Source organism: Plecotus auritus, assembly GCF_963455305.1.
Source record: "Plecotus auritus genome assembly, chromosome: 4".
In the NCBI taxonomy this organism is placed as follows: domain Eukaryota; kingdom Metazoa; phylum Chordata; class Mammalia; order Chiroptera; family Vespertilionidae; genus Plecotus; species Plecotus auritus.
The window spans coordinates 110,590,697-110,618,646 of record NC_137775.1 but is presented as its reverse complement, the minus strand read 5'-3'; the positions used below and the strand labels follow the sequence as shown (position 1 = coordinate 110,618,646).

The following is a 27,950-nucleotide window of genomic DNA, read 5'->3' as shown; positions in this document are numbered from 1 at the left end:
CTGTGCTAAGGTGAGATCCTTAGCCTGACCTGCGGTGAGGAAGACACCTGTGGGGAGATGGGTCTGAGGTCGTGCCTTGATAAGCTACCGGACCTCGATATCAGTGGTTCTCAGTCATGGAGTAGAGGGAGCATATCAAAATCACCTGGGGAGTTTTTTCTCAATTACACGTGGCTCCAGTTCCCGGAATTCTGACCAGCCTAGGAGAGCGGGGTGGGTGGCAAGGTACGTGCACTTGTTTTGAATAAGAACTCCCCAGCGGATTTTTGTCCCTTCTTTTCCCAGAACCAGCGCTCTACAATCCCAGGAGACCCTGGGAGCTCTAGAGTCCTTTGGGAGCACGGATAGAACAGCAGGGAGGTCTTCAGTTGACGCGTTACTATGGATACCCCGGGGTAGGGGACGCACTGAGCATACTCAAAACTTCCACCCAGGGCCCCCTTCAGGCAGCGGGCTAAGGCACTGCCCCACCTGTTAGGCCCGCCCATAGCCTGGGCGGGGCAGGTGGCTTTCTCCAATCACAGTTCCGGAGGGAGAACTGACAACGTTTTCTCCAATCATAGCCTGCAACGACATTGATGCCAATCATCACCGAGTCGCGAGGGGGTTGTTGGGATGTTGGCCGGAGCCAACATGGAGTCCTCGATAGGATAAGGGTGAAACTGCTGTTGCCGGCTGCTCCTGTTCTCCCCCCGCATCATGTTGGTGCACTTATTTCGGGTCGGGATTCGGGGAGGTACTGTCCTAGGCAGGCCTCTAATCCCCCTCCGCTTCCAGACATTCTCGGCCGTCAGGTAAAAAAAAGACCTACTAAGAGCGCGGGCCATTGACCGGCTGGCCGGGCGATGGAGCCGCCGGGAGATGGAGTCCCAGGCTCGCCCGAGGCCTGCTGGGAGTTGTAGTCCGACCGGGCCAAGGGTGGAATGTCACTCCCCGGAGAATTGGCCTCAATTATTTATAAGGATAAGCCTGGTGCCAGCAGGAGGCTCCGCGCATCTGTGTCCGCGTTTGTGCCGACTGAGGGAACGCTCTGGGTCCGCGACCACGCCCGATCCGTATTCCCTCCCCACCAGGGGGCGCCGAGCTGCACAGGTGTTGGCCCTTCCGGTGTTCCGGCCCTGTTATCTTCTTGTAATTGGTCTAGCAATTTGGATAAAAATTATTCGGCTGCAGGCCCTGGCTTCAGCCTTAAGTTGTGAAGTTCAGAATGGACCCCAGAACAACCCTGCTGTAGGCAGCGTCTGGGTCAGACCCAGGTCCTGCCTTAACGACGCAGCTGCCGCAGCCTGGGCTGCAGTAAATAGTGACCTCGAGTCATGGACTGCTGGTCTTTTTTGGTTTTCCACAGTGTTGTTGTTTTTTTTCTATTTTATCTTGGATTGTAAATGTGTAGAATTAAATCATATTTCCTTGTGGGGAAAAAATGATTCGTGTCCAGAGACACTTAGTATTAGTGTGCTCCCAAGATTCAAAGTGAGCTGAACAAAAATGGTTCCTAGATGTGGGTACTTTCAGCAAACACGGGCAGTCTAGTAAGTTGTCCATGTGTGTTCTTGTATGTTCACTGTGCACACATTGGTCCAAAGAGAGAGAAAGAGAGGGATGGGAAACGAAGAGGACCCTGAACGGAGACTCCAGTGTAAATGCTTTATGAAAAGGTACTGATTCCTTGTGACCCTTGAGTGAATAATCTGAGGGTCAAGCCGCAGCAGATTGCCAGGGTGGGTGGATGTGGACTTGTGCTTTGGTAAATCCATCCGATTGATACAGGGCAGGAGCTGGGTGGAGCTGGAGCCAGAAGTCCTGGTGCTGGGAAGTAATCTGCAAGTTCTTGGCAGTGACCAAGCCCTGCTTAGAGCCTTAGTTTGGAGACAATAAGAAAAGCTGGAGCCCAGTGGGTGTGGCTCAGTGAACCAGGAGGTCACGATTGGATTCTGGCCAGGGCATATGCCTGGACTGTGGGTTGGATCCTCAGTAGGGGGTGTGCAGGAGGCAGCCGATCAATGATTCTGTCTTATCCTTGATATTTCTATCTCCCCCTCCTTTCCTCTCTCTGAAATCAATTTTAAAAAACCAACATATTAAAAGAAAAGCTGGAAAGTGTCCATAGTAAATTATTAAAAGGTTTGAACAATCAGTAGGAAAAGAATAAGACTATTAGTATAATTTAAGCCAAAGAGAAACCCAAGGAAAGAGATCCAATAATATTCAAGTATTTGTTCGTTCATTTGTGCAGTGTTTTTCAAATGTTCAAGTCATAACACAATAGATCATCAAATGAACTTAATGGGTTGGAATCATTTAAAAGTGAATATAATAGAAAACAGGATACATATTTAAAAATAGAGAAAGTATCATTTTGTGAAGCATTTCAACTTTATGTGACATATTTATGTTCCGTACTGGGTTACTTTGTAAAATGAATTTTTTACTGTTGGCCTCAGTAAATCTGAAACTTTGCAAACCCTGCAGTTGTGTGTTAGGTTAAGTAGTTCTGCATTTCTAATGAGGGCATTCACTCAACAAACCTTTTTTAAACATCCATTATGTTCCTGAGCACTGCTAAGTGGTGAGGATGCAATGGGGAATAATACAAGTTTCCTATGATCGCCTAATGGGGCAGTTGGACAGTTACACAGGGCAGAAGGAGAGTGAGCTTCTCTATTTACACCTTAGGACAGCCCTGGCTGGTGTGCTCAGTGGTTAGATCATTGGCCTGAGCACCAAAGGGTGGAGGGTTCAATTTCTGGTCAAGGGCAGGGTTGCAGGTTTGATCCCTGGGCCCCCGTCCCTGGTCAGGGTGCATGTGGGAGGCAACCAATCAATGTAGGATTTTTCTCTCTCTCTCCCTCCTGCTCTCTAAAAATCAATGGAAAAATATCCTCAGGATATTAACAACAACAACAAAAAAAAAAACCTTAGGACAGACATAAATTACACAGCGAAAACAAGACCTAAACACCAGGCAGGTGGGAAGGTATGAGTGGAGGCATAAGGTAGAGGTGGCAAGAAGCATGGGCCTCCTGAAGGAAGGGAAGGTTGAGGTGAAGTCTGCAGTTAGGAGGGCCTGGGAGTATAAGACACTATCACCGTAAAGGAAAAATTCACTCACTGCCTTTCCCCATCGATAATCTCATTTGGATTTTTGAGCATCCCACTCTATACTCTTGGCTATAACTTCTACTCCTAACAGGCCTCTGTAGCCAATCTTGTCCTCTTCCAGCCACATCCCTCTGCTATGATCTTTGAAATGCAAATCTGACTATGTCACACCCCAGCCTAAAAACTGGAAATGGTCCTCACTGCCCTCCAATGTCCAGCTGTTACAAGGACTATGATGACTGCTCCCTGGCCACCTTTCCCGACTCCCTCAGACAGGAGGGCAGTCCCTGCTCTGTGCACCAGGAGTGCCGAGTGCCCCTCGGTTCCCCTGCCCCACACTCTGCCAGGAGGTATTTACTTGGTCTCTCCTGTTCAGCTCCTGCTCTCCATGCCTCACAACAGAGCACTGGGCACAGTAGGCACACAACTCTACATTGCTGTTTATAGATACAGAAGCTGCAGGAAAGAGGAGGTGATCCTGGCCTATCCAAGATGACAAGATATGTTATTTACATTTTTATTCTTTTTCTTCCTTTAGCTGACAGAGAGGGAGTGTGTCACACTTTCCCTCCCTACATTGTCACTTGAGCACTGGAGGCCTGGGAGGAGCCAGGTGATGGTATGCAAAAAGCATTGACCAGTAGTCAGAAGACTTGGGTCCTGGCCCTGCCACACGTGGCCTTGGGCACATCACAGAGGACAGAGGAGAATAAGCCTAGATCCTGGAATCATGTGTCTGGGTTCCCCTCTAGTCCCAGTTCTGCTGCTTGGGGACAGTTTATTAGCTCTGTCAGCCCCACATGATTTTGCCTTCTATCAAGTGAGAATAACGGCATCTCCCTCCCAGGGATTCAAGATGAAACGTAGACCATTAACACTTTGAGGCAGGGCCCTGGCCACAAGGCTGGGTGCTCTCCCCCTCTTCTCTGAGCCGTGTGCACTCACAACTTCTGTGTCCTCCACCGGAAGGGAGTGCCATGAACTAGCTGCCAGGCAGGGTGTCCTCCAGCTCTGCTATCCTGGGTCCTGGGATCTGACAGCATGTGGGTTGCAGCCAGTCCCTGGTCCAGAGGTGCCTCCGGAGGCTAAGAGGACCTGGCTGGCTGAGTGACTGCATGTGCCCCGGTCTCATTCCTCAGCTATTTTGCATGTGTATGTTTGTCTCAGAAACAGGTTGCTTAAGAGCAGCCTGAGAAATGCAGTGCAGGGCCTGGCAGAAGGGAAGTACTGCCCTCCAGAGGGCTCACCCCAGGGCTCGGCTGGTTCATGATCAGTTGGAGGACAGTCGGGGCCTCGAGCCATCAGTGCAGTTCTCTCCCTACAGGCACTCTGATGGCCGCCACAGCTCCTATCTCCTCAGGGCTGTGGCCCAGCTGCGGTCCCAGCTCCGAGCTCGCCTCCCTCAAGTGCCACTAGGTCCGGGCCGAAGCCCCTCTTCCTGGTGCTGGGTTGGGGGAGTCCTCCTGGGCCCTGTGGTGCTGAGTAAGTGCCCCCGCCTCTGCCTTGTGGCACTGTGTGAGGCAGAAGAGGCCCCTCCTGCCTGCTCCAGACCCTATGACGTGGAGACCCGCTTTAACTGGAAGCTCTTCTGGCAGTTTCTGCGCCCCCACCTGCTGGTCCTGGGGGTGGCCATCGTGGTGAGCTATTCCCCCACACCCCTAAAACCAGGGATAGGGAACAACTCAGTCAAGGGTTTGCAGAAGCCCCAGCCAGAGCTGCATGGGGACAGCTTGCCTGCCTCGTGGAGTCTTTGAGACCTTGGGAAGCAGCCTGGGCTGGCTTGAGGAGGGAGGCCAAGGGATACCAGGAGAACCTGGGCAGGGGGGCTGTGTGTACAGGGTACAGGGGTCCCCAGGGCCTGGCAGCCTGAGCTTAGACTCTAAAGAGGCACAAGAGCAGCCAAAGCATGGGCAGCAGCAGGAGAGGACGGGCTAAGGTCAGAGCTGGGGGTGAAGAGTCTGGCCCCCTCTCAATGTCTGTGCTCCCCCAGCTGGCACTGGGTGCGGCACTGGTGAACGTGCAGATCCCCCTACTCCTGGGCCAGCTGGTGGAGATTGTGGCCAAGTACACAAGGGACCACATGGGCAACTTCCTGAAAGAGTCCCGGAATCTCAGCACCTACCTGCTCATCCTCTACGGCCTCCAGGTATGGCAGGAGAGGAGGGCCCCGGCAGACAGAGAAGCGCCTGGGCGCCCCTGAGTGCCCCTGCCTCTCTCCCAGGGATTGCTGACCTTTGGGTACCTGGTGCTCCTGTCCCGCATCGGAGAACGCATGGCTTTGGACATGCGGAGGGCCCTTTTCAGCAACCTGCTCCGGTACGGCCAGCTGCAGGGTGCGACTGCGGGTGGGAGTGACCGATGGGCCCCACAGGGGTCCCGGTGAATGTCTGGAGGTGGGGCCTTATCCTGAAGTAACGTCTCTCTCTTTCCCCCACTGTTGCCTTGGGTCCCACTGCTAGACAAGACATTGCCTTCTTTGATGCTAAAAAGACAGGGCAGCTGGTGAGCCGATTGACCACTGACGTGCAGGAGTTTAAATCGTCCTTCAAACTTGTCATCTCCCAGGTCAGTGCCACACTGGGCCAGCCCCGCCCAGTCTTTTGGGCCCCACTCCTGGTGAGGGTGTGGGTGAAGGACTGGGGAAGTTCAGGGAAGAAGGTGCCAGGGCAGTATCCAAGGTCAGGATAAGCTGTTTCTCTCCTGTTCTGAAATCCTACCTCCCCCGGAAACCTTCCCAAGGACTCAGACAAGAGCCTTTCCTGGCCCAGCTTGCCAAAAGCAGAATCACCCTGGCCCCCAGGAGGCCTGGCACATTGTCAGCATTGAGGAGAATGAGCGATGGCTTTTACTATATTACTGATGTCCTCTCCTCGTCCACCCTGTTGGCACTGTGGCTGCAGACACCAGCCCACAGTGTTAGTTTCTAGAGCAGAAAGAGAGGCACACTGGGATCTGTCAGGGGAAGGAAACCATGTCCACAGACACTCTCATCCAGCCCCTTCATGCCTACTTGTCAAGCAAGGGTTATGGCTCTAGCCAGTTTGGCTCAGTGGATAGAGCATCGGCATGCAGACTGAAGGATCCAGAGTTCTATTCTGGTCAAGGGCATATGCCCGGGTTTCGGGCTTGATCCCCAGTGGGGGGCCTGCAGGAGGCAGCTGATCAACGATTCTCATTATTAATGTTTCTATCTCCCTCTCCCGTCCTCTCTGAAATCAGTAAAAATATATTTTAATAATAATAATCCTATGTAATAAAAGGGTAATATACAAATTGACCGAACAGTGGAATGGCCAATCCCTATGACACGGTCGGCATGGACAGGGACTCAATGCAGGAGCTGCTCCCTGGTGGTTAGTGCGCTCCCACAGGGGGAGTGCAGCTCAGCCAGAAGCCGGAGCCTGGCTCATAGCTGGTGAGCGCAGCCGGGGCTCCACAGCAGCTAAGGATGTCCGACTGCCATGGGGGGCGGGCCTAAGCTGTCAGATATCCCCTGAGGGCTCCCGGACTGCGAAAGGGCACAGGCCAGGCTGAGGAACCCCCGCCCTCCCCCTCGAGTGCACGAATTTTGTGCACTGGGCCTCTAGTAATAAAATGTCAAAAACCATTTACTAAAAAAAAGAAAGGGTTATGTTCTGTGACCAGTAGGCCACCATTTGGCCTTCCAGGAGTGAGACCTGTAGCCTTGGCCTTGTAGATGTAGAGCTATAGCCAGCTGACCCTTCCTAATATCCCCCATGTTGTGGTGCTGGTGCCAAACTGCCTTCCTTCCTCCTTCCCTCTACCCAGGGGCTTCGAAGCTGCACCCAGGTGGTTGGCTGCCTGGTGTCCCTGTCCATGCTGTCCACACGCCTCACGCTACTGCTGATGGTGGCCATGCCCTCCCTGCTGGGAGTTGGCACCTTGATGGGCTCAGCTCTCCGAAAATTGTCTCGCCAGTGTCAGGAGCAGGTACCAGAATTCCCATCCATCCTCCTTAGCCTACCCTTTCTCTCTGCTCTGTCACTCCTCCTCACCACCAACCTGACTTCCTATCTCCTGGAATCTTTGCAGGTAGCCAGGGCAACGGGTGTAGCAGATGAGGCCCTGGGTAATGTTCGGACTGTGAGAGCCTTCGCCATGGAGCAGCGGGAAGAGGAGTGAGTCTTGGGCAGGGGTGGAGCCCAAAGCAGGGGGACTCCCCATATGCACTCCCATACCCTGCGCCTGGGCTGGCTGCTTCCTAAGGGCTGGGCTCGGCCTCTGTCCCCAGACGCTACGGAGCAGAGCTGGAGGGGTCCCGCTGTAAGGCAGAGGCACTGGGCAGAGGCATCGCCCTGTTCCAGGGGCTCTCCAACATCGCCTTCAACTGTGAGTGAGCAGAGGCCTCGCCTGGGGGGCAGGGATGGGAGGAGCAAAGGACAGGTCCCCACAGGGCAGCCCTCACCTGCTTGATGCCCTTCAGTGCCAGGAGCCCAAGCTAGTCACGCAGGCAGGCAGTGGGCAGGTGGGCTGATGTCACAGCCGAGCTATGTGTAGCATGCCTAGGAGGAAGCAAGGACGTGGCCCCTCCTCCAACCACTTGTTTCCAAAGACAGAGACCATTCAGGTGACTCACCGAAATTCTAGTCAGTCGAGGCACAGCAGGGACTGGAACTGGGGACTACCACCTGGGCTAGGCTCTGCCCTGTGCTTCCAGCTGCTTCCTTCCTAACCACCTGTCCGTTCCCCATGCAGGCATGGTCTTGGGCACCCTTTTTATTGGGGGTTCCCTCGTGGCTGGACAGCAGCTGACCGGGGGAGACCTCATGTCCTTCCTGGTGGCCTCCCAGACAGTGCAGAGGTGAGTATGAGGCGGGTCCTCTTCCTAAGCAGCCCTGTGGGCTGAAGGGTTGGCATGCCAGCCTGCTGCTCCCTCAGGGCTCCAGCAGCCCCTCCAGCCTGCTTCATTGACTCCACTCAGAAATGCAGTTGTCATGTCAGCCTTCCAAACAACTCAGGAGCTTTAAAACATTTTTTTGTTGTGTTTTTTTTGTTGTTAATCCTCACCCCAGAATATGTTTTCAATTGATTTTTAGAGCGAGTGGAAGGGAAAGATGGGGGTGGGTGGAGAGAAACATCAGTGAGAGAGAGACAATCGATTGGTTGCCTCTCACACACCAACGTGGCTGGCGATTGAGCCTGCAACCCAGGTACATGCCCTTGATCAGAATCAAACCCTTAACCTTCAGTGCTCAGGCCAATGCTCTAACCACTCAACCAAATTGGCAAGAGCACACTTTTAAAATTATAGTAAAATACACATGACATGAAATTTACCATCTTAACCTTTTTTTAAAAAATATTTTTTTTATTGATTTCAGAGAGAAAGGGGGAGGGAGAGATAGAAACATCAATGATGAGAAAGAATCATTGATCAGCTGCCTCCTGCATGCCCCCCACTGAGGATCCAGCCCACAACCTGGGCATTTGGCCTGACCGAGAATTGAATCATGACCTCCTGGTTCATAGGTCGATGCTCAACCACTGAGCCACACTGGCCGGGCTACCATTTTAAGTTATAGCTTAGTAGTGTTATATATACTCACACTGTTGTGTAACCATCACCACCACCGTCTTCAGAACTTTTCATCTTGCAAAACTGAAACGCTGTCCCCATTAAACACTAACCCCCATGCTCCCCTCTCCCAGCCCCTGGCACCCACCACCCTACTCTCTGTCTCTAAGTCTCACTACTCTGGGTGCCTCCTGTAAGTGGGATCACACAGGATTTGTCCTTTGTGATTGGCTTATTTCACTCAGCATAACATCTTCCAGGTTCATCCACGATGTAGCCTGTGTCAGAATTTCTTTCCTTTGGGGCAGAATAAGATTCTTGGTGACCACCTTCCCTAAGAGCTGGCCTGCCCTCCTCTGCCTATCTTGCTCCCCGACCCTGCACCCTGGTGGCTCCTTGTGCTGATTGCTCTGAAACCTACCTGCTCCTCTGGGCCCTGCCTGCCCATGGGCAGCCCAGAGCTAGGCTGACTGCCACAAGATGGCCTCAGGCCCCCTTCCCTGTTTCTTCCTTCCCAGTAAACAGTAGCAGTGCCTTCTGCCGCTTCTCCACACACATCCCATGTGCACAAAAGTGTATAAAACTTAAATATACGTTCCAACAAATAGTAGAAGATTGAATATTACATAGTAAGTCATGAAGAGCGAAGACCTGTGTTACCACCAACCGCATCAAGGAAATAGAGCCTCACCCCAGGTGCCTCCCTCCCCCACATCCCTGGCCAGGTCTCTGGGGAGAACCGAGGCCTGGCTTCTGGGCCATCTCGGAGAGCAAGGTCATGCTCACCAGCGAGTCATGTGCATCTGGTTTTCAGTTGCTGCTGGCACCTCTGCCAGGCACTAATGGCTTCCAGATCTCTCCCTTCTCATCCACAGATAACACTGCCCTGGCTCTTCCTTATTCAGTGCATCCTACTCCCTTTGGCAAGTGCTGATGCTCTGAGCCCGCCAGAACCACTTCCCCGCAGGCTTGTTCCCCTCCCCCACACCGGGGCTGGAAGAAGTGAGATTGCTGAGGAGTCAGCCTTTCCTCAGGAAGGCCCTGCGCACGCAACCACACACTGTCATGGGCCGCCCAGACCAGTGCGGGCCTGGTGACTAAGAACAGTGACTCACCTCCCTCCCAGAAGCCAGCAGCCCTGCATGATGGAGGAGGTGGCCTGCTGTCTAGACAGATACACATGACTACCATCCCTGACAGAGGGCAGAGCCACGATAGTATCTCCAGGGGTGTCCCTGAGTTTGCACTCTCACCTGTTTGTTTGATGGTTTGTTTGTTAATCCTCACCGGAGGATTTTTTTTTTCATGGATTTAAAGAGAGAGGAAGGGAGGGAGGGGGAGAGAGAAAAATCAAAGTGAGAGAGACATATCTATTGGTTGCCTCCTGCACATGCCCAACCTGGGCTGGGAATCCAGTCTGCAACCCAGGTACATGTCCTTGACTGGGAATTGAACACTCGACCCTTGGGTGCATAGGCCAACACTCTACCACTGAGCCACCCTGGCCAGGGCTTCTGTTTTCTTTCTAAAAGGACTAACATCCATTTCCCCCCCTTAATTAGCCTTTGCTTCCCCTGTGGGTCAACATCTAGATCTGACCTGCCCTTGTGGGCCTCACAGCCCTGACTGCTGCTGATGGCTACAGGCCATGTAGGGTCCAGCCCCACTGAGCCCTGGAGTCCTGGTCCTAAGGTAGTGACGCTCATAAGCCTCCTGCCACCAAAGAAAGGATGTGGCTCTGAAGGGAAGAAGCGACGTGGCCTGTGACCTGCCTGGGCCCAGGGTTCTTAGGGTTGCCGATTCCAGGACCATCCTCTGCGTTTGGCTCCAAGCCCACGTTTTCTCGCCGCAGCCCACATGTTCCCCAGCTGAGACCCAGGCCTCCCTCTGGTGCCAGCCTTCTCTCAGCCCTTCTCTACTCCTCACAGGTCCATGGCCAACCTCTCTGTCCTGTTTGGTCAGGTGAGTGGCAGAGTCAGGTGTGGGTCCAGTGGCCGCCAGTGTCACCTGTGCACTGCAGGAACTGGGTGTGGGCCAAGGGGATGCCACACATGCCTGCGTGGGAGCCCTCACTGCACACTGAATCCCCTCCTAGGTGGTGCGGGGGCTCAGCGCGGGCGCCCGGGTGTTTGAGTACATGACTTTGAGCCCGTGCATCCCACTGTCCGGAGGCTGCTGTGTCCCCAGAGAGCAGCTGCGTGGGTCCATCACGTTTCACAACGTCAGTTTCAGGTAAGTGTCAGTGGGGGGGTGCAGGGTCATTCCCTTCAGGCTGGGGACCTACAGGCCAGTGTCCCCTCTAAATCAGCCCCCTCGGGTACAAGGAGACTTCAGGAGGGACTGGGGCAACCAGGAACCTGATCTGACTGAGGCTGTCTTGGCTCCTCCCAGTTACCCCTGCCGCCCTGGCTTCCCGGTACTCAAAGACTTCACCCTCACACTGCCCCCTGGCAGGATCGTGGCCCTTGTGGGCCAGTCCGGTGGAGGTAAGAGGAACCCACAGCCTCACCCTGTGACTTCCCTCCTGTGGTGGCCACTCAGATGAGAACCCCTCCACTGCCACCCCTGAAACCCATGCCCCCTCCCTGACTGCCCTGTCTCCCTAACCTCTATTCCATAGGAAAGACCACCGTGGCTTCCCTGCTTGAGCGCTTCTACGACCCCACAGCAGGCAGGGTCACCCTGGACGGGCAGGACCTGCGGACCCTCGACCCCTCTTGGCTCCGGAGCCAGGTCATCGGCTTCATCAGCCAGGTGTGGAGAGAAGAGGCTTTCCTCACCGCCCAGGCGCTCAGATTCCTCCCTCCTCCTCCAGGCCCTGCCTCTCAGTTCTTATGGCACCTGGGCCTTTTCTGCTTCCCAGCCCCTCATCCCTGCTCTGGGGGTCGGGGGAAGGCTCTCGCCATCTTCGCTTATTCCCCAGCATTCCTTGGGGTCTGAGGCTTCCACGTCTTGGACCGCCACCCCTCTGCCCTGGTCTCTCTAAGGGCTGCTCCTCAATCAAAGCCAGGAAAGGGGCTGGGCTGGCTGTGTCAGGATCCCTGGGTTATAACAAGCCCCTGGTGTCCAGAGATCTAGAAACGCCATGCAATGTTGCTGGTGCTACTGGCGGCCACTCACTCACTAAGCAAGGTGCGACACTGCCTCTGCTTGAGGTGGTGCCGCCCAGAAAGGGTCCACTTTCCCGCTGGGCATGGGTTAAGCGGGCACCTATTAACCCATGAGGTTGCCTCCACGGCAGAAGAAAGCTGCAGTGCACACCCCTCTGTGCCCATCCCTGCCAAGGGAAGGGGCTCTGCAGGGAGCACAGTCCCCCCAGCTTTGATGGGCGTCTCTGTTCTCACTTGAACTGTAACTGAATTGGCCCTGCCTGCCCTCCAAGGGGTCCTGGTTTGTCCAAAATAGCCTCTCCTGACATCCCCCTCGGGGTTGGGGCAAAGTCAGAGGGTTTCCTGTGGACTCCCCATCCCACCCCAGGAGCCAGTCCTATTTGGAACAACAATCATGGAGAACATCCGCTTTGGGAAGCTGGGTGCCTCTGATGAAGAGGTCTACGCAGCTGCCCGGGAAGCCAACGCACACGAGTTCATCACCAGCTTCCCCGAGGGCTACAACACCGTCGTCGGTGAGTGCCAAGTGTCTTCTGGGTCTGCAGGGCCCATGGTGTGAGGCTGGGGCTGAGGGGACAGGAATAGGCATTGCATCGGGGAAGCTAGGCCACAATTGCGGCCGTGGGGACAGCGGAGTCCAGGCAAAAGCAGGCTGCACAGGCAGACACGACAGGGAGGGCAGGCACTGTCCAGGCTGCAGGATGATGTCCTGGTCCACAGCGTACCACATGCAGGACTGTGATTCCCGCACAGCCTAGGTGTGTTGTGGGCTGCACAGCAATAAAAATCACCAATGACTCATTTCTCAGAATGTGGGGTTTTTTTTAATCCTCACTTGAGGATATTTTTCCATTCATTTTTAGGGAGAGTGGAAGAGAGAGAAATATCGATTGAGAAACACATCGATTGGTTGCCTCCTGCATGAGCCCCAACCAGACCCCGGGCCGGGGAAGACCTTGCAACCAAGGTACGTGCCCTTGACCAGAATTGAACCTGGGACCATTCGGCCTGCAGGTCGACACTCTATCCACTGAGCCAAACTGGCTAGGGCTCTCGGAATGTATTTAATGGTTCAGTGACGTGTAACTGTACGGGACCCGCCAGGGACTCAGTGATGGGGTATTGGGGCCTCTGCGTTCTGAGACCCGAGCAGTGGGTGTGATCCTCTGGCTCCTGCACTGTTCCTGTCCTCTCTGACTTAAAGGAGGGTCCTCTCTGACTTACCCAGGAGAGGCCTCTGGTGGGTCTGGAAGATCCACTAGACTGGCACTGTAGAGTGTCCCGTGGCAGCTTGCAGCGTCGCTTATCTTGGAGGTCTTCTCTCCAGCCTCTGGGGCATGTTACCCAGTCTCTGGGCTTTGTGGCTAATGTCCCTGCATGTCTCTAGGCACAGGCATACCAGGTTCTCAGCTCTCTTCTTGAACTTTGGCCTCAGTCTAGCTCAGTGGTTCTCAACCTTCCTAATGTTGCGACCCTTTAATACAGTTCCTCATGTTGTGCTGACCCCCAACCATAAAATTATTTCCGTTGCTACTTCATAACTGTAATTTTGCTACTGTTATGAATCGTAATATAAATATCTGTGTTTTCCGATGGTCACGACCCACAGGTTGAGAACCGCTAGCAGCGTCGCCTAAGACCATCGGAAAACACAGATATTTACATTACGATTCATAACAGTAGCAAAATTACAGTTATGAAGTAGCAACGAAAATAATTTTATGGTTGGGGGTCACCACAACATGAGGAACTGTATGAAAGGGTCGCGGCATTAGGAAGGTTGAGAACCACTGGTCTAGCTGAACTTCCACCTCCCGAGGGGTGCCCCCGTCTGTAGCTATCCTTCATGTCCTGTGTTACTGACGAACTGGTTTACTCGCTGCTCAGATTCCACAGCCTCTTGGGTGGCACTGTCGTACGTCTCACCCAGCACGCTCCAGGCTTCTCTGGGGCTTCAGTCTGCCCCTCACTGCTCTGTGACTGCTGTTACCTGGAGGCTCTTTGGCTCCAAGGCTGCCACCCCTGCAGTTCTCCCCAAATGTCGTCTCCCCAGAATGTCTGGGTGGCGGGCTTTGAATCCCGCTGTGCTGTCACACCCCCAGGAGCCTCTGTCAGGTCTTGGATGTGCCCACGGCAGCGGAGACCCGGAGGCCAGGGAAGGCGGCTAGAACCTCAGGCCCCATCCTGGCTCTGAAACTCGGAGCCCTACCATGTGCACAACTCACGTCACCTTGCACAAGTGTGCGTGCATTTGCACAGGGATGTGGGAGCCAATGCAGAGGCAGGGTGAACACGCACAGGCCAAGCGGGGACTCCAAGGGGCCAGATGGGAAGTTCCCAACAGACCCAGGGCCCTTTTGCAGGACCTTCCCCAAGTGCAGAGCTGAGGACTACTTCAGGCCCCTGCCCTGGCCCCTTCCTCCCCAGGTGAACGGGGCACAACCCTGTCTGGTGGCCAGAAGCAGCGCCTGGCCATCGCCCGCGCCCTCATCAAGCAGCCAGCAGTGCTGATCCTGGACGAGGCGACTAGCGCTCTGGATGCAGAGTCCGAGCGGGTCGTGCAGGAGGCCCTGGACCGAGCCAGCACTGGTCGCACTGTGCTGGTCATCGCCCACCGGCTCAGCACCGTACGAGGGGCCCACCACATCGTCGTCATGGCCCAGGGCTGTGTCTGTGAGGTTAGTGGGTGCTGCAGGGGGGGCGGGGAGGATTGGGGGAAAGCTTAAGCCATAGACACACTGGAGCAGTGGCTCAGCCGAGCACTGAGGATATGGCCCAGTCCTGGGGGCTTGAGGCTATCTTCTACAAGCAGCACCCCATGTGGATTCAGAAATTTCTGCCCTTTGGTAAGCCCTGGCCTCTCAGGTCCCCAGAGTCTTCCTCTGTCCCCTGAGGGCAGGAGAGCTCCCAGGGTTACAGGGAAGTGTAGTGTGCCTGGGGCTGAGGTACCGAAGAGGCAGCCCCAGGGACCAGCCAGGAGCTGCACCCAGAGGCAGGGTCTGCAGCAGGCTTGGAGGCTGCATGGGGCCTGTTCAAGCCAAAGCTAAAGGTTTGCAGGGCCGCTTGCCCCTGAGCTTGGGGGTCTTTGGGTTATGTGAGGGGCCTGGAGGACAGCAGGGAGGTGGGGCTCACAAATACAGATGTGCCAGTGGCATCTGTAACCACTTGTGCTTTGGTTTCATAGTGTCCCCAGAAGGGACACTGGCTTGGGTGACAGTGAGCCTGATTGCCAATATGAAGCCAGCCTTTGTAGGGCTCTGAGCTGTGTTGGGTGACCATCTGACCCTCCTTCCTCTCCAGGAGGGGACCCATGAAGAGCTCCTGAAGAAAGGTGGACTCTATGCTGAGCTCATCAGGAGACAGGCCCTGGGTACCCCACCTCCTGAGGCACCCAGAGACCCCAGGAACTACCATCCAAAGTCCTGAGAGCATCCCTCTGCAGTCTGGTCACTGCCAAGCATTAGTGCCCAGGGCTGAGGACTGAGCTCCCCAGAGCTGAGCTGTGGGCTGTCCCCCTGCCCACAATAAACCCAGGCCAAGCCCTGGGCTGGAAGGAAATTGAACTGCTCCCATCCCCTCCCCCATCTACCTCCTGGCTGCCTCCCTCCTGCCAGAGCCACTGAGTCATTGGGCTGCACAGGGAAAGAGGCAGAGTCCCGGGCCCATGCTCTGTTCTCTCCCTCACCACCTCTCAGGAACTCTGCCAGCCTCCCTCCTACCCGACAGCCTAAATTTGTCGAGGGCCCCAGCTCTAAGGAGACAGACAACCTTCAGGGTCAGGGGGTGGGTAGAGAATTCACCCTGGGGTTCTCCCCCACACCTGTGCCAGACCTCAATTTCCTAGGCTGATCCCAACACTCCTTTGTCCCCACAGCCTCTCTGGACCCTTAAAGAAGGAACCGCCCCCCCCCCCCACCTTGGGTCAACCCCTCAAACCCACAATCCGCATCCTCAAGACAATTTCTCTTCACACAGTCCTTGTTTCTAGATTTCACCCTCCCTCATCCAAACAAGACAGATGCCTGACAGGCCCTTGGGGAGGGTGTGGAGGGGTGGGCACTGTGGTCCGGCCTGGCTGTCTTACCACTCTCCCCTCCCCCTGAGTCTGTAACATGGTGAGATTGTAGACAGCCCCCCTCTACACGAGGACACCAGCCTGAAGGGGACAGAGCAGGAGCCAATACACCCCAAATTATAGCCACAGCTACAGGAGCACATAGTACCAACACCAGACCACAAGGGAGGGGTTAATGCTAAGCCCCTTGGGCAGACAAAATAGAAAACCAATTGGAGGAGGTCAGACCAGGGGAAGCCAACAGCCTCAAAGCTTGAAAGAGGACCTGAGAGTAGCCACGGTTTCCCACCAGCCCTCATGGACTCCCCTCTGCCTTGGTTCTGCCCATGTCACCTGTCAGCGGGCAGCCTTCCCCTCTCACAGCCACGTCTGACTGAGGTACCCACTGAGCCCTGCTCCCTAGTGTGGGAAGAGGGATTGCCTGTGCCAGACCTTCGAGGCTGACCAAGCATGTTAGTTTTATCCTGTGGCACAGTGGGTGAGGCCATGGTTGGGGGGCAGCAGCAGTTTCAGGAGAAGCAGAGCTCAGGTTGTGAGCACAGAAGCTGGGTGAGAAACTCCATAGCCTCTTCGGTGTGGGGGTTAGGACCAGAAACCCCCCAAAATACCATGGCCACAGTGCCCTGCTTTGCTGCCCCACTCCCTGGCCGGTGGAGGCCATCACATCCCAGGGCACCCCCGCCCAGGAAGCAGAGCCCAGGGCAGACTTCTGTTTGCTTTGCCAACTAAGCACCTACTGCAGCCAAGAGCAGGCCTTAAGCCCCCTACCCCCAGTCCACACTGGCCGGCCTGGCCCCTCCCTCAGGAGAGCCAGCTGGGCCAGTTCCTGCTACTCCAGCCCTGGCCTCAGTCCTCTGACACCAGGTTCTGGGTCACTCCTTACCCTTCAGGGTGGCCTCTCCAAATCCTGCTCCCTCGCCCCGCTCAGCTAGGAAAGTGGTGAGGTCCATGGTGTACCTTCAGCTGGAAGGCCATGAGGTTGGCGCCGTGTAGCCTGAACCTGGACCTTTGCTCCTTTGGCTATTCAACATGGATCCTGAGCCTGGCGGTGCTTCATCTTGACAGCTTGTTTTAAGCATTTCAGTGGTAAAGTACTTAAAACTGAATGCTGCAGCCTCCCAAGGTGGTCAGACGTGGGCAATAAACTGTGTCACCCCTTTATTCTGTCCAAAATGTGTTCATTAAGCACCTCGTGCCCACGATGGGGATGACAGCCCCTGCCCGTCCGACAGGCAACTGCAGTGCCTGTGACCATGTTGTGAACTGTTTCTTCTACTCACAGCCAAGAGCCCACCAACATGTACCCAGCGGCCTCAAATGCTTTGTGGAAAGAGACGAAGTAGAAACAGATTTCAGTGAGTTAATGGAGTAAAAACCTGCTTTCCCTCAGGCCCCCAGTGCAGCATCTGTCTCCCCATTCCCCCTACACCGGGCTGACTCCTGTGGCCCTCTGGATCCCCAAGACACCCTGACCCATTAGGCCAGCAGGCAGTGATGTCGAAGGCCATGCTCTGCTCTCTGGAGGTGCCTGCTCCAGCTGCTGGAAGATGCCCCACGGGCTCTGGATCCTCTGACGCTCATTCAGTCAGATGTGCGAGCTGTGGCCCAGGGCCATCCACCCAGCTCACAAAAAAACAGGCACACTCCCATGTTACTGCTGGGAGCACAAAATGGTGTGACTCCTTCACCAGGAATTTTGTGGCATCAAATGACCCATAAAGTTGCTTCTTGACCCAGCAGTTCTGTTTCTGGGAGTTAAGTGTTGCTGAGCACACTGTAATGGAAGACTGGGAAACCCCCAGAGTTCATCAGGGACGTGGTGACATCAACAGGGGTGTGGCCACATAATGAAAGGGTATGCAGCCATTTAAAAATGGGGAAGTTTTCCAGCTATGGGATATCGCGTGGTCCCCAGAATATGTTAAGTAAAAAAAGATGTGAAATCATAGAACACCCATGTCATACCTGGGAACTGGACTATGTTACCTGGGAGTGTGGCAGGTGAGCCCACTTTCATTGTGGTAGAGACCCTTCCAGACAGGAGAGCATGAGTTGGGGGAGGGAGCAGGAAGAGGGTCACTCAAGAGAGATCCCCAGGACGTGGGACCTGCAGAGGCCTGGGCCATCTGGTGTAGGCTGGAACACTGGGGGCTCAGAAGGAGGAGATGGCTAATGCCAAACGCCACACCACTTTCCAGCCTGGTCGAGAGCCAACTCCCGCCGAAACCCATTTGGCTCAGTGGATGGAGCGTCGGCCTGCGGACTCAAGCGTCCTGGGTTCGATTCTGGTCAGGGGCATGTGCCTTGGTTGCAGGCACGTCCCCAGTGGGGGGGTGTGCAGGGGGCGGCTGATCGATGTTTCTCTCTCATCGATGATTCTGGCTCTCTGTCCCTCTCCCTTCCTCTCTGTGAAAAATCAATAAAATATATAAATTTTTAAAAAGAGCCAACTCCCCTCTTTGCAAAATGAACCCCCCCACACCCCCACTGTGGGAAGGGAGGAGGGAGGAGACAGGCCAAGGGCCAGTGACTGACTCTCAGCCCCACATACAGGGGCTGCAGCTGGGAAACTAGAGGCCCCAAGGGGACCCCCAGCCCCGATTATCTCTGGGTTCTCCTCAAGCCCAACAAGGGTTGCTGTGGTTTCCTGCTGGCGCCTCTGGCCTCAACACCCGCCCCCCCCCCCCCCATGCTGCACTAATGGCTCAGTCTGGGGCTCCAGGGACCTCCCCACCCCCCAGGCTGCTCTGCCAGCCCCCATGCCCCTCACTGCTGAAACCCAATCCTCTGCGGCAGCTCTGGCTCAGCAGAGCAGCAGACCAACCCTGCTTGCCACGCAGGTTGCACCCTACCTGCTCAGCTGCGGATCCCCCAGCCAAGCACCGGCCCGTGGAGTGGAGCCACAGCCTGTTCCTGGACAAGGCCAGCTGGACTCTTCAGGTCACTACATCCAACCCAGCCAGGCCAGTGCCTCCCCACCTCCCTTTCAGGTGTGGCTCCTCTCCTTGCCTCCCACCTGCACTGTCCCCTGCCTGGCCAGACCCTCCCAGACCTCAGACTGACCCTCTCCTCCTAAGCTTCTGTAGCCTGGCCACCAACCCCAGCCCTCTCTGTTCCCTCACCTCAGCTGGGGCCATGAAGCCCCCCTCAGGGCCGGAGGAGGCCCGGCGGCAGGCCTCGGACATCAGTGTGTTCGCCAGCAGCTGCACGCTACATGGGCTGAGCCATGTCTTTAGTCAAGGAAGCCTGACGCCGCGCCGGGGGCTGTGGGCCGTGGCCATGCTCCTGTCGATGGCTGCCTTCCTCTATCAGGTGGCAGAGAGGGTGCACTACTATGGGGAGTTCCATCACGAGACGGCTCTGGACGAGCGTGAAAGCCACCAGCTCACCTTCCCGGCCATCACCCTGTGCAACATCAACCCGCTGCGCCGCTCTCGTCTCACGCCCAATGATCTGCACTGGGCCGGGCCCTCGCTGCTAGGCCTGGAGCCCTCTGAGCATGCTGCCTTCCTGCGCGCACTGGGCCAGCCCCCCACACCACCTGGCTTCATGCCCAGCCCCATCTTCGACATGGCCCGACTCTACACGCGGGCTGGGCACACCCTGGAGGACATGCTGCTGGACTGTCGCTACCGCGGCCGACCCTGCGGGCCTGAGAACTTCACTGCGGTGAGCTGGCCACCCACCCTGTCCCACCAGAGACCCAGGAGTGCCCAGGGCCTGCCATCCTAGTCTTGGCAGCCCAGGTTCCCCCAAAGCCAGGGAATCTTAACACCTGTGCCCTGGGACCCTTTCCTTCCCAGCCAGGATGCAGGCCCCCACCTGACCAATACCCGCCTTTCTTTTGAGACCAGGAAGCTGTCCTCCTTGGGGCTCCACTCGGTCACAGCTGGACTAGAGTGTGCAAGGTCACACCTTCCAGAGTGGGGCACTCACCCAGGCTGGCTGAGGGCTCAGGTCTGTCTATGGAAACCCCACTACTGGGGGTGGAGGGATACAAGTGGGGCTGGAGCGGTTTGGGGCCAGAGACCCCACTGTCTGTGAGGGAGGGGCTGGTTTCCCTCTGCTTCTTCACATTCTGCCAGTCCTGGAGGGGAGCAACTGGGACCCACTGTTTTTCACCCCAGCCTCCAAAGAAACACTTGTCCTGTGGACTGGTGCCCTTGGCTGGGGATAGAAGGGGTGAGAAGGTGGCGTGATGGGAGCCCGTGAGGGTCCAACTACATGCGCCTGTATGATGGGGAGCATTGAGATGTGGGCCTCCGTGTTCAAAGAAGAAATCCAAACAGAGGATGGGGAAGGGAGAGGTCCCATGGCCCTGGGTTTGCCTGGCTGGGCCCCTTGCTCCCCGGTGAGGTCTGCACCCATCTGCCTACCCCCAGATCTTTACCAGGATGGGTCAGTGCTACACCTTCAACTCCGGTGCGGATGGGGCAGAGCTTCTCACCACCCCCAAGGGCGGAGCGGGCAATGGGCTGGAGGTCATGCTGGATGTGCAGCAGGACGAGTACCTGCCTGTGTGGAAGGACACGGGTAGGGGAGCCCGCATGCAAGGTTAGGGGGTGGCCACCAGTGGGGTGCAAAAGGCTCTGGGAAGGAGAGTAGGTGTTGGGAAGGGACCTGAAGCATGTCCTTCCTTCATGAGTAGGGAGTGGGCAGGGTTGGCCCATCACAGTCCTGGGGAGAGGGGCTGCAGCCAGGGCCTCCAGGAACCTAGGCCTCAGGTCCCCTTCCTTCCCTCACAGAGGAGACCCCATTTGAGGTGGGGATCCGAGTGCAGATCCACACCCAGGAGGAGCCACCTAGCATCGACCAGCTGGGCTTTGGGGCAGCCCCTGGCTACCAGATTTTTGTGTCTTGCCAGCAGCAGCAAGTATCCTTGCCTGGGCTAAGCCCCCCTCCCCCCACCAAGGCTCCCACCCCCCTCCTTCAGCCCACACCACTCCAGACCCCAACCCTGCAGCTCTTCAAACCTGTCCCAGGACCTCAACCCCTCAGTGACCACTCATTCTCCCTGGGTGCCCGCTTCTCCCCGAAGCCTCCTTAACCGGTACCTCTACAGCTGAGCTTCCTGCCACCACCCTGGGGCGACTGCAGCTCAGCATCCCTAGACCCCGACTTTGAACCAGAACCCGCTGGTCCTCTGGGTCCCCCCAGCCCCAGCCCAGGCCCCAGCCCTCCCTATAGTCTAATGGGGTGTCGCCTGGCCTGTGAAACCCGCTATGTGGCTCGGAAGTGCGGCTGCCGAATGATGCACATGCCTGGTAAGGAGTGGGGGAGGGGACACGGTGCCGTGGGGAGGGGCCGGGCCTGTGAGGAGCCCTGAAGCTGTCACACACGCCCTCCTATCTGGTCCCCCAGGTAGCGCACCGGTGTGCAGCCCCCAGCAGTACAAGGACTGCGCCAACCCGACACTGGGTAAGGGGCAAGCTCCCTGCATCCCGTCCCCGCCTCGCTGGGCCGGGGACCCCCACCCCACAGGGCAGGCAGCCCTGACCCAGACGACTGTGGCCCGCAGACGCCATGCTGCGGAAGGACACGTGCGTGTGCCCCAACCCGTGCGCCATCACGCGTTACGCCAAGGAGCTCTCTATGGTGCGGATGCCCAGCCGCGCTGCTGCCCGCTACCTGGCCCGGAAATACAACCGCAGCGAGGCCTACATCGCGTGAGCCCGGCGGGGCGGGGCGGGGCGGGGCGGGGCGGGGCGGGGCGGGCCAACCCGGCCTTCCTGTGCCCACCCTGTGGGACACCAATCTGCATGTCAGCACGGGCCTCTGGATTAGCCGCCTAACATTTCTGACGCCAGTGTCCTCTGCAAACGGGAGTGACCGTGTCACCTAGGGCTCTTGAAAGGAATCAGAGACCAGAGAACGCGCACCAGGGGCTGTCCAGTGAGCATTCCCGCCCCCTTTCCTCCAGGGAGAACGTACTGGTGTTGGACATCTTCTTTGAAGCCCTCAACTACGAGACAGTGGAGCAGAAGAAGGCCTATGAGGTGTCAGAGCTGCTAGGTGTGTGTGTGCGCAGGGTGCCCTGGGGAGGTGTGGACAGAGCAGGTGGCTGTGAGCCGACAGTGACCCCATCTCCACAGGTGACATTGGGGGCCAGATGGGGCTGTTCATCGGGGCCAGCCTGCTCACCATCCTCGAGATCCTGGACTACCTCTGCGAGGTGGGCCTGGGCCCCAGCTCTGGGAGAGGGAAGGAAGCCCAGACCCAGGTGGGGGGGAAGAGCAAGTGTGGGCTGACCACCTCCCTCACTGTTTGCCCCCAGGTGTTCCTAGACAGGGTTCTGGGATACTTCTGGAACCGGAAGCGCTCCCAAAGGCCCTCCAGCACCCATCTGGTAACAGCCCGCTCTTCCTCCCCTGCCATCTCCACGTGATGCTCTGCCTGTCCCTTGAAGCCCGGCTGGGGAAAAGTGGCAGGGAGGGGCATGCAGGACCTTGGCTGGGTGGGAGGACCCTTCTCCTCCTCTCACCCTCTCCCTTCTCCCACAGCTTCAGGAAGGGCTGGGCAGCCAAGGAAATCAAGTGCCCAATCACAGTTTAGGCTCCAGGTAACACAAAATGCCCCCCTAAGGTCAAGGAAGGAGGGGCAGTCTAGTCCAGAGGGTGACTTTCAGGTCCAGGAGGGCAGGAGCAGTGTAGGGCATTGGTTCGAGGCCTCCTGTCCCAGTGCTGTGGTCTGTGTCTCAGCAGGCCTTCCACCCCTCCCTGTGCCGTCACCAGGACTCTTTCTGCCTCCCACCGCACCTGCTACCTCGTCACACGGCTCTAGACCTGGTGTCTGTGTCTTCAGGGCCGAACCTTGACATCTTGGACATGCTCTGCCTGCACATGACTTTGCCATCTTCATCCCAAATAAAGTTCTAGTGCATCAGCCTGAGCTATTCCTCTTACAGGCAGACTAGTCAGGCCAAGGTCAGCCTTACTCAGGCACAAGACTTCTGCCAGCCATCATCTAAGGACACGGTGTCTGGAATGTGGGCGGCTTCCCATTAACCTCCCAATGTATCTCTGGGAGAGAGTAATAAGGGGGCACCAGTCACTTGTACCTCAGTGGGAATGCGTTTCAGTCTGACATCTCAGAGAGAATGGAGCCCAAAGCCAGGTGTGCAGGCAGACAGGAGTCAGTGGCAGGACAATCCCATTGGGGGACTATAGGGAAGTGGGGAGCAGGCAGGGAGAAGACAGAGGGAGTCTCCCACTTCCAAGAACACAAGCTGTTGTCCAGCCTCTCAACCTCCCTTCAACAGCAGAGGCCCCAGCTTGAGCTGGTGATGGGGCCGGCCTCACTTCTGCTAGTAAGGACACACCCAGCCGCAGCCCACTTTCCCTGCAACCCCAAATATTAGAAAACTGACAAGGCAGCAGGGAGAGGTGTTCCTGATCCAACTACATCTTTGAGTCTCTCCTGTCCCAGCCTGCAGGCCTAGGTATTGGGGTGGCGGGGGGGGGGGGGGGGGATGAAGAGGGAAGGGACAGGGCAGGTACCCATGGGATATGGAGAACCACATGGAAACACCCAGCCCTTTTCTCCTGTTCCAGTGTAAGCTTTCAGATACTGGCTGCCTAAGTCCTCAGTCGCGAGCCCTCCTGGGCAGAGAAAGTGGTGTGCACAGTACATAAGCACGTGTAGGCACAACACTGCCCTGAGCCTAGCCACTGGGTTGAGAGCCTCCTGCCCTCAGCCCCCAGCCCAGGACCACGTACAGCAGCACAGTGGGACAGGACAGGGTTGCATGTGGTGGTGAAGCAGAGTAGAAACCCCGACCCAAGCCCACCCTCTCAGAGCCACCCACCACCACATTAGCCAGACTGTGGGAAAGGAGTCAATTTATGAAATTAAATAGAGTCTGTAGAGGGAGAGAGAACCCAGGCGAGGGCACCTCCACCCTCGTGGGCCCAGCACAGCTGGAGCTCAGCACACTGTGCGTCCTTGCTTTCCTACCCTCCCGGGAGGGGGCTGAAAACAGGCCAGGCCCCAGCCTGGCGGCCCAGGGTCCCAGAGCCTAGGGGGGGCAGAAGTCGGAGAAGTAGGGGTGCTGCAGAGCCTCCTCTGCTGAGATGCGCTGGATGGGGTTGCACTTCAGGAGGTTCTGGAGGCACGGAAGGAAGGCGTGGCAGGGTCAGGCAGGGCCAGCTGCCCGGAGCTCCACCCTCCCCCAGTTCCCCTGCTCTTGGTCACCTGCAGCAGGTCCCTGCCTGTGGCATTGAGCTTGGGTACAACGTTCACCAGGGATGTTGTGGCCGGGTACATCGGGTAGGGCTGTAGGAGACAGACAGAGTCAGACCATAGGTATGGGGCATGGAGGCTGTTAGGGCTAAGAAATAAGGACCACTGCTGAACCATGACCCACAACCCCCGTCATACCTTATAGTCTGGCAGCTTGGTCATGGCGGGCCATTGCTCCTCAGTCGGTGTCCCCAGCAGTGTGTCCAGGGAGTCAAGGATCACTCATGCAACAGGGTAGGGTGAGAGGCTCTTCTCCCAGGAAGGATTCCTCAGACTCACCCTGCCCACCCCGTTTTATCCGCCAGCTCACGACAGAAGCAGCCCCAGCACATGGGATTCTCATTTTCAGTCCCACCTGCATGGTGTTTACCATGGGCCAGGTGCTACAGATACTCATGTCATCTGCTGAGCCCTGAACCCTGATGTCTGTGTCCTGAGGACCGGCCAGCCTTCCCCGACTCCCACAGACCCTCCTGCTGATCCTTTTGGCACCTTGGTCCTAAGGAGTCACTTTCAGCTGGAGGAACATTCTCTTGGCTTCTTCCCCCAGTGATACCTCCTTGTCTACATGTCACACTCTTTCCAGCTGGCTGCATGCAGCTGAATTGTGACAACCAGGGGTGTTCCCCACCCTCTGCCCTCCATTCCCTGACCCTCAGAAGCCCACAGCCCCTCCCATGCTGACCCAGCCCATTGCCCAAGGCTCCTTACTCCTGTTCCAGAGGGCTCGAGGTGAAGGGGAATGGAAGGATATCGGAAGATCCTCTTCAACTGGTCATCTACATCGTTGCCGGGGAAGAGAGGCCTCCCTGCATTGGCCAGCTCTGGGAGAAAGAGGACAGGGTGAGAGGAGCTGACACATGAAGAAACCCTCACTCCCAAGACTCCCAGCCCCAATGGTCCTGCTCCTTGCCCCAGAGGGGACCCTCCAAACCCTATCTGTCAGCTCAAAGGGGAGAGAAAGTGCCTCTGCAGACCCCCAGCATGTCACCTGCAAAAATGCAGCCGGCTGACCACATGTCAATGGACGTGGAGTACAGCTTGGCCCCAAAGAGGACATCCGGTGGGCGGTACCACAGCGTGACCACCTGGAAAAGACCCCACCCACAGGGACCCCCCACTTAGAGGGCTGGGGGGAGGAGGCTCAGATAGGAGAAAGTAATGTTTTGGGTCCTAGAGTAGGAGCTGAGAGAGATGCTCACTGGGGAAGCCCTCCCTCAACCCAATATTCCACCCCACCCGCTCACCTCAGCTGAGTAACAGCGAACAGGGATCCCAAAGGCTCGAGCCAACCCGAAATCAGCCAATTTCAGCTCCCCATTCTGAGGGAGATGGGAGGAACAGTGTCAAGGCTAGCTCCATGGTCCCACCTTCCAGCCTGGCTTCCTCATCATTCAGCCATTGGCTCCAGTCTCCCCCATCTCCCACCTTCTCCCCAAGAGGTACCCTGTTTATGAGCAGATTCTGAGGCTTCAGGTCCCTGTGCAGCACGTTTCGGCTATGACAAAATCCCAGGCCTTTTAGCAGCTGGAAGAGGAATGACTGGGGGAGGAGCAGGGAAGAGGGCATCAGACCCTCTGGATGGGAAGCTGTGCCCAACTCCCCTCTTCACCCTCTGCTTTGCTTTGTACCCACTGGACTTTTAGCACCAAGTTCAGTGACACACCACTCATTGATTATCAAGGACTTACTTTGTATTATGCTGGATATTAGAAATGAACAATGAATGGGGGGGACTTATAGCCATGTGGACCTTTCTACCTTCCCGGCCCACACTGATTCTCCCTTCTCTGGCCTCATTTGAACACCCACATCGTAACAGTCAACATATACATATATTGTGCTGTATTATTCAGCATTTGTTTCCCTTGGAGTCTGAGACAAGGCACTTGGTCCTGGGCCTAGAACAGTGCCTGGTGCACAGCAAAACATTAAGTAAGTATTTATTGAATGAATAATGTATCTCTTTGAATCTCATTTTTTCATCTCTCAAGTGTAAATCATGTCACTGAGACCATTACTGTCAGGTCAGAGATCATGGGAAAATGCTCCTGGAGAGTAAACACAGATTCTCTCAGTCCTTGACACCCAGAGCGTCTCTGTTCAGGGCCTGAGCTTGGTGCTCAAAGAGCAGGAACACTGAACGTATACTCTAACCCCAGCCTCCATGAGACCCCAGAACACCAGTCCCCTCACCTTCACAATTTCAGGATCTAGATCACCATTGCAGCTGTCAAAATATTTCTTAAGGTCCTAAAAAGGGATGGAGTGGGGGAATGGGACAGAGTTTAACCTCAGTCTGGGCCCCTATATCCTCCCAAGGCTACTGTTCCCCAAGTCCCACTTTCACCTGGTCACAGAATTCAAAAACCAAAGTCAACTTCTTGTCGCTATGCAGGACATCATGAAGCCTAGGGAGAAGGGAGGGCTTAGCCAGGCAGGTCCACAAGTATGCTCCTAACATCCCACTATCAGCCCAGTCCATCTCTGAAGCCCCCACCTCCTCCAGATGGCCACACAGACAAGGAGGATCCTGCGGGTCTACACACCTGACAATGTTCTTGTGCTTCAGCTCTTTGAGTAGGCAGATTTCCCGAAGGGCAGAACTTGGCACTCCCTACACATGGGAGGGGGCAGAGTGGGCCACAGTCACATCCCACCCAGCCTAGGCCCTCAACCACCCCCGGCCCAGATACCCCAGTCCTACCTCATCATCGTCATCCAGCCTCACCCGTTTCAGGGCCACGATCTCATGAGTCTCCCGGTTTTTGGCCTTGAACACTGTTCCGTAGGTGCCTAGTGGAAGGAGGGTGGGGTGAGGGAAAGAATGGGGCACCCTAACCCCACCCCAAGAAGTCCTTCCCAAGAGGGGAGGTATCATGGGAGTTGTGTTCTGATGCCTGGAGGAGTAAGAGAAGAGAATCAGGGTGAAAGCCGGGCGTGGTGGAGCTTTCTGAGTGGGGACGTGGCACAGAAGGGGCCTGCAGAGGCTCAAAGAGGTCTACAGCCGGGAGAGGCTGTGACTGCCAGGTAGGTCTACAATGAAAGCAGTGCTTTGAGAGGGGCCGGAAATAGGGAGCAGGGGTCTGGGAGAGGAATGAAGGCTGGCAGGAATGTTGAGGTTGGAGGTCTGCTGCCAGAACTGAGGCTGTGGGGGGAAGGAGGTTGTGCAAGTGGTGCTGAGGGTAGGAAATGCAGGAAGTGCTGAAGTCCGGAGGTCGGGCCTACAGGGAGTGCTAAGTTTGGGAGGGGGGCGTCTGCAGGAAATGCTAACAGGAGGATTGTTGTCTGCACGGAGTGTGGAGCTCGGGGCCAGGGCTGCAGCCAGTGCTGCAGTCAGTGCTGAGGTCGGAGTCTGTAGGCATTGCTGATGGTAGAGGAGCCAGAGATGCAAGGAATGCAGAAGATCTTGCAAGAACATCTCGTGGTCCCATTACCTTCCCCAATCTTCTCCAGTTTCTCGTATTTCTGCATCGCAGCAGCTTCGGGCACCCTTGTGGGCCCTCGGTTTTAATATTCTGGCCCCGGCAATGCAGAGGAGGCGGCACCCCAGCCTCCAGCCCGGCCCCGCCCTCCTGCCTGCCCATGAGCTTCTGGAGCTTGTAGTCCTAAGACGGCCTGGCTTCCCAGTAACATTCGGGGCCCTAGGCCGCAAGAGGACTACAACCCCCAGCAGGCTGCGCTCAGGCTCTCTGCGGCACTCGCTTCCCGGGACTCGGGTTCCGCGGTGGAGGCAAACCCTGGACTTCAAGTCCCAGGAAGCATCACATATCCGCTTTCCGGGCGCCCCGGGGTAGCGCCGCGGCTCCCAGTGTGCTCCGCTCTAATTTCTTTCCGTGACCACTACCTTCTTTTGAAAAAGGCCTCTCTGGGACTACACATTCCAGAG

The 27,950-nt window shown here is 56.4% G+C and overlaps 3 protein-coding genes across 6 annotated transcripts; 2 read left to right on the top strand and 1 right to left on the bottom strand.

Moving 5' to 3' along the window:
• Positions 1-593: 593 nt before the first annotated feature.
• Positions 594-18,742, top strand: ABCB8 (ATP binding cassette subfamily B member 8). Of its 3 annotated transcripts, XR_013960312.1 has the most exons (19): positions 635-794; positions 1,587-1,658; positions 4,427-4,739; positions 5,093-5,248; positions 5,324-5,418; positions 5,562-5,667; positions 6,892-7,053; positions 7,156-7,241; positions 7,355-7,452; positions 7,819-7,924; positions 10,567-10,600; positions 10,734-10,870; positions 11,030-11,124; positions 11,259-11,392; positions 12,116-12,263; positions 14,176-14,426; positions 15,049-16,909; positions 17,106-17,178; positions 18,664-18,742. XR_013960312.1 is itself a non-coding variant. In XM_080663373.1 (17 exons), the coding sequence occupies exons 1-17, from the start codon at positions 700-702 to the stop codon at positions 15,172-15,174; spliced, it is 2,214 nt and encodes a 737-aa protein (XP_080519499.1). In that variant the 5' UTR covers positions 635-699; the 3' UTR covers positions 15,175-18,198. The 3 variants fall into 3 exon arrangements, 2 of the variants coding, with proteins under 2 accessions (XP_080519500.1, XP_080519499.1); XM_080663373.1 differs by lacking the exon at positions 18,664-18,742 and having other exon boundaries at positions 15,049-18,198; XM_080663374.1 differs by lacking the exons at positions 1,587-1,658; positions 18,664-18,742 and having other exon boundaries at positions 594-794; positions 15,049-18,198.
• Positions 18,743-18,958: 216 nt separating this feature from the next.
• On the top strand, positions 18,959-22,658 carry ASIC3 (acid sensing ion channel subunit 3; the record flags this gene model as incomplete). Of its 2 annotated transcripts, none has more annotated exons than XM_080664552.1 (11): positions 18,959-19,492; positions 20,206-20,356; positions 20,569-20,696; positions 20,886-21,087; positions 21,185-21,241; positions 21,342-21,489; positions 21,744-21,835; positions 21,916-21,995; positions 22,098-22,169; positions 22,324-22,382; positions 22,525-22,658. In XM_080664552.1, the coding sequence occupies 11 exons, from the start codon at positions 18,959-18,961 to the stop codon at positions 22,601-22,603; spliced, it is 1,602 nt and encodes a 533-aa protein (XP_080520678.1). The 2 variants fall into 2 exon arrangements, with proteins under 2 accessions (XP_080520678.1, XP_080520677.1); XM_080664551.1 differs by having other exon boundaries at positions 22,502-22,637.
• Positions 22,659-23,645: 987 nt separating this feature from the next.
• Positions 23,646-27,636, bottom strand: CDK5 (cyclin dependent kinase 5). The gene is made up of 12 exons (XM_080665704.1): positions 27,499-27,636; positions 26,769-26,857; positions 26,611-26,678; positions 26,412-26,472; positions 26,258-26,314; positions 25,508-25,603; positions 25,309-25,383; positions 25,053-25,149; positions 24,816-24,885; positions 24,200-24,260; positions 24,014-24,094; positions 23,646-23,924 (listed from the first exon to the last, which is right to left on the bottom strand). The coding sequence occupies exons 1-12, from the start codon at positions 27,533-27,535 to the stop codon at positions 23,838-23,840; spliced, it is 879 nt and encodes a 292-aa protein (XP_080521830.1). The 5' UTR covers positions 27,536-27,636; the 3' UTR covers positions 23,646-23,837.
• Between the last annotated feature and the right edge of the window lie 314 nt (positions 27,637-27,950).

Excerpts from the sequence above, each read along its gene's own strand:
- ABCB8 (XM_080663373.1), top strand. The coding sequence starts at position 700 with ATGTTGGTGCACTTATTTCGGGTCGGGATTCGGGGAGGTACTGTCCTA. Across the intron at positions 5,668-6,891 it reads TCAAACTTGTCATCTCCCAG|GGGCTTCGAAGCTGCACCCA; the intron begins GTCAGTGCCACA and ends CCCTCTACCCAG. Across the intron at positions 12,264-14,175 it reads GGGCTACAACACCGTCGTCG|GTGAACGGGGCACAACCCTG; the intron begins GTGAGTGCCAAG and ends CTTCCTCCCCAG.
- CDK5 (XM_080665704.1), bottom strand. The coding sequence starts at position 27,535 with ATGCAGAAATACGAGAAACTGGAGAAGATTGGGGAAG. Across the intron at positions 26,315-26,411 it reads TTTTTGAATTCTGTGACCAG|GACCTTAAGAAATATTTTGA; the intron begins GTGAAAGTGGGA and ends ATCCCTTTTTAG. Across the intron at positions 23,925-24,013 it reads CAGGCAGGGACCTGCTGCAG|AACCTCCTGAAGTGCAACCC; the intron begins GTGACCAAGAGC and ends CCGTGCCTCCAG.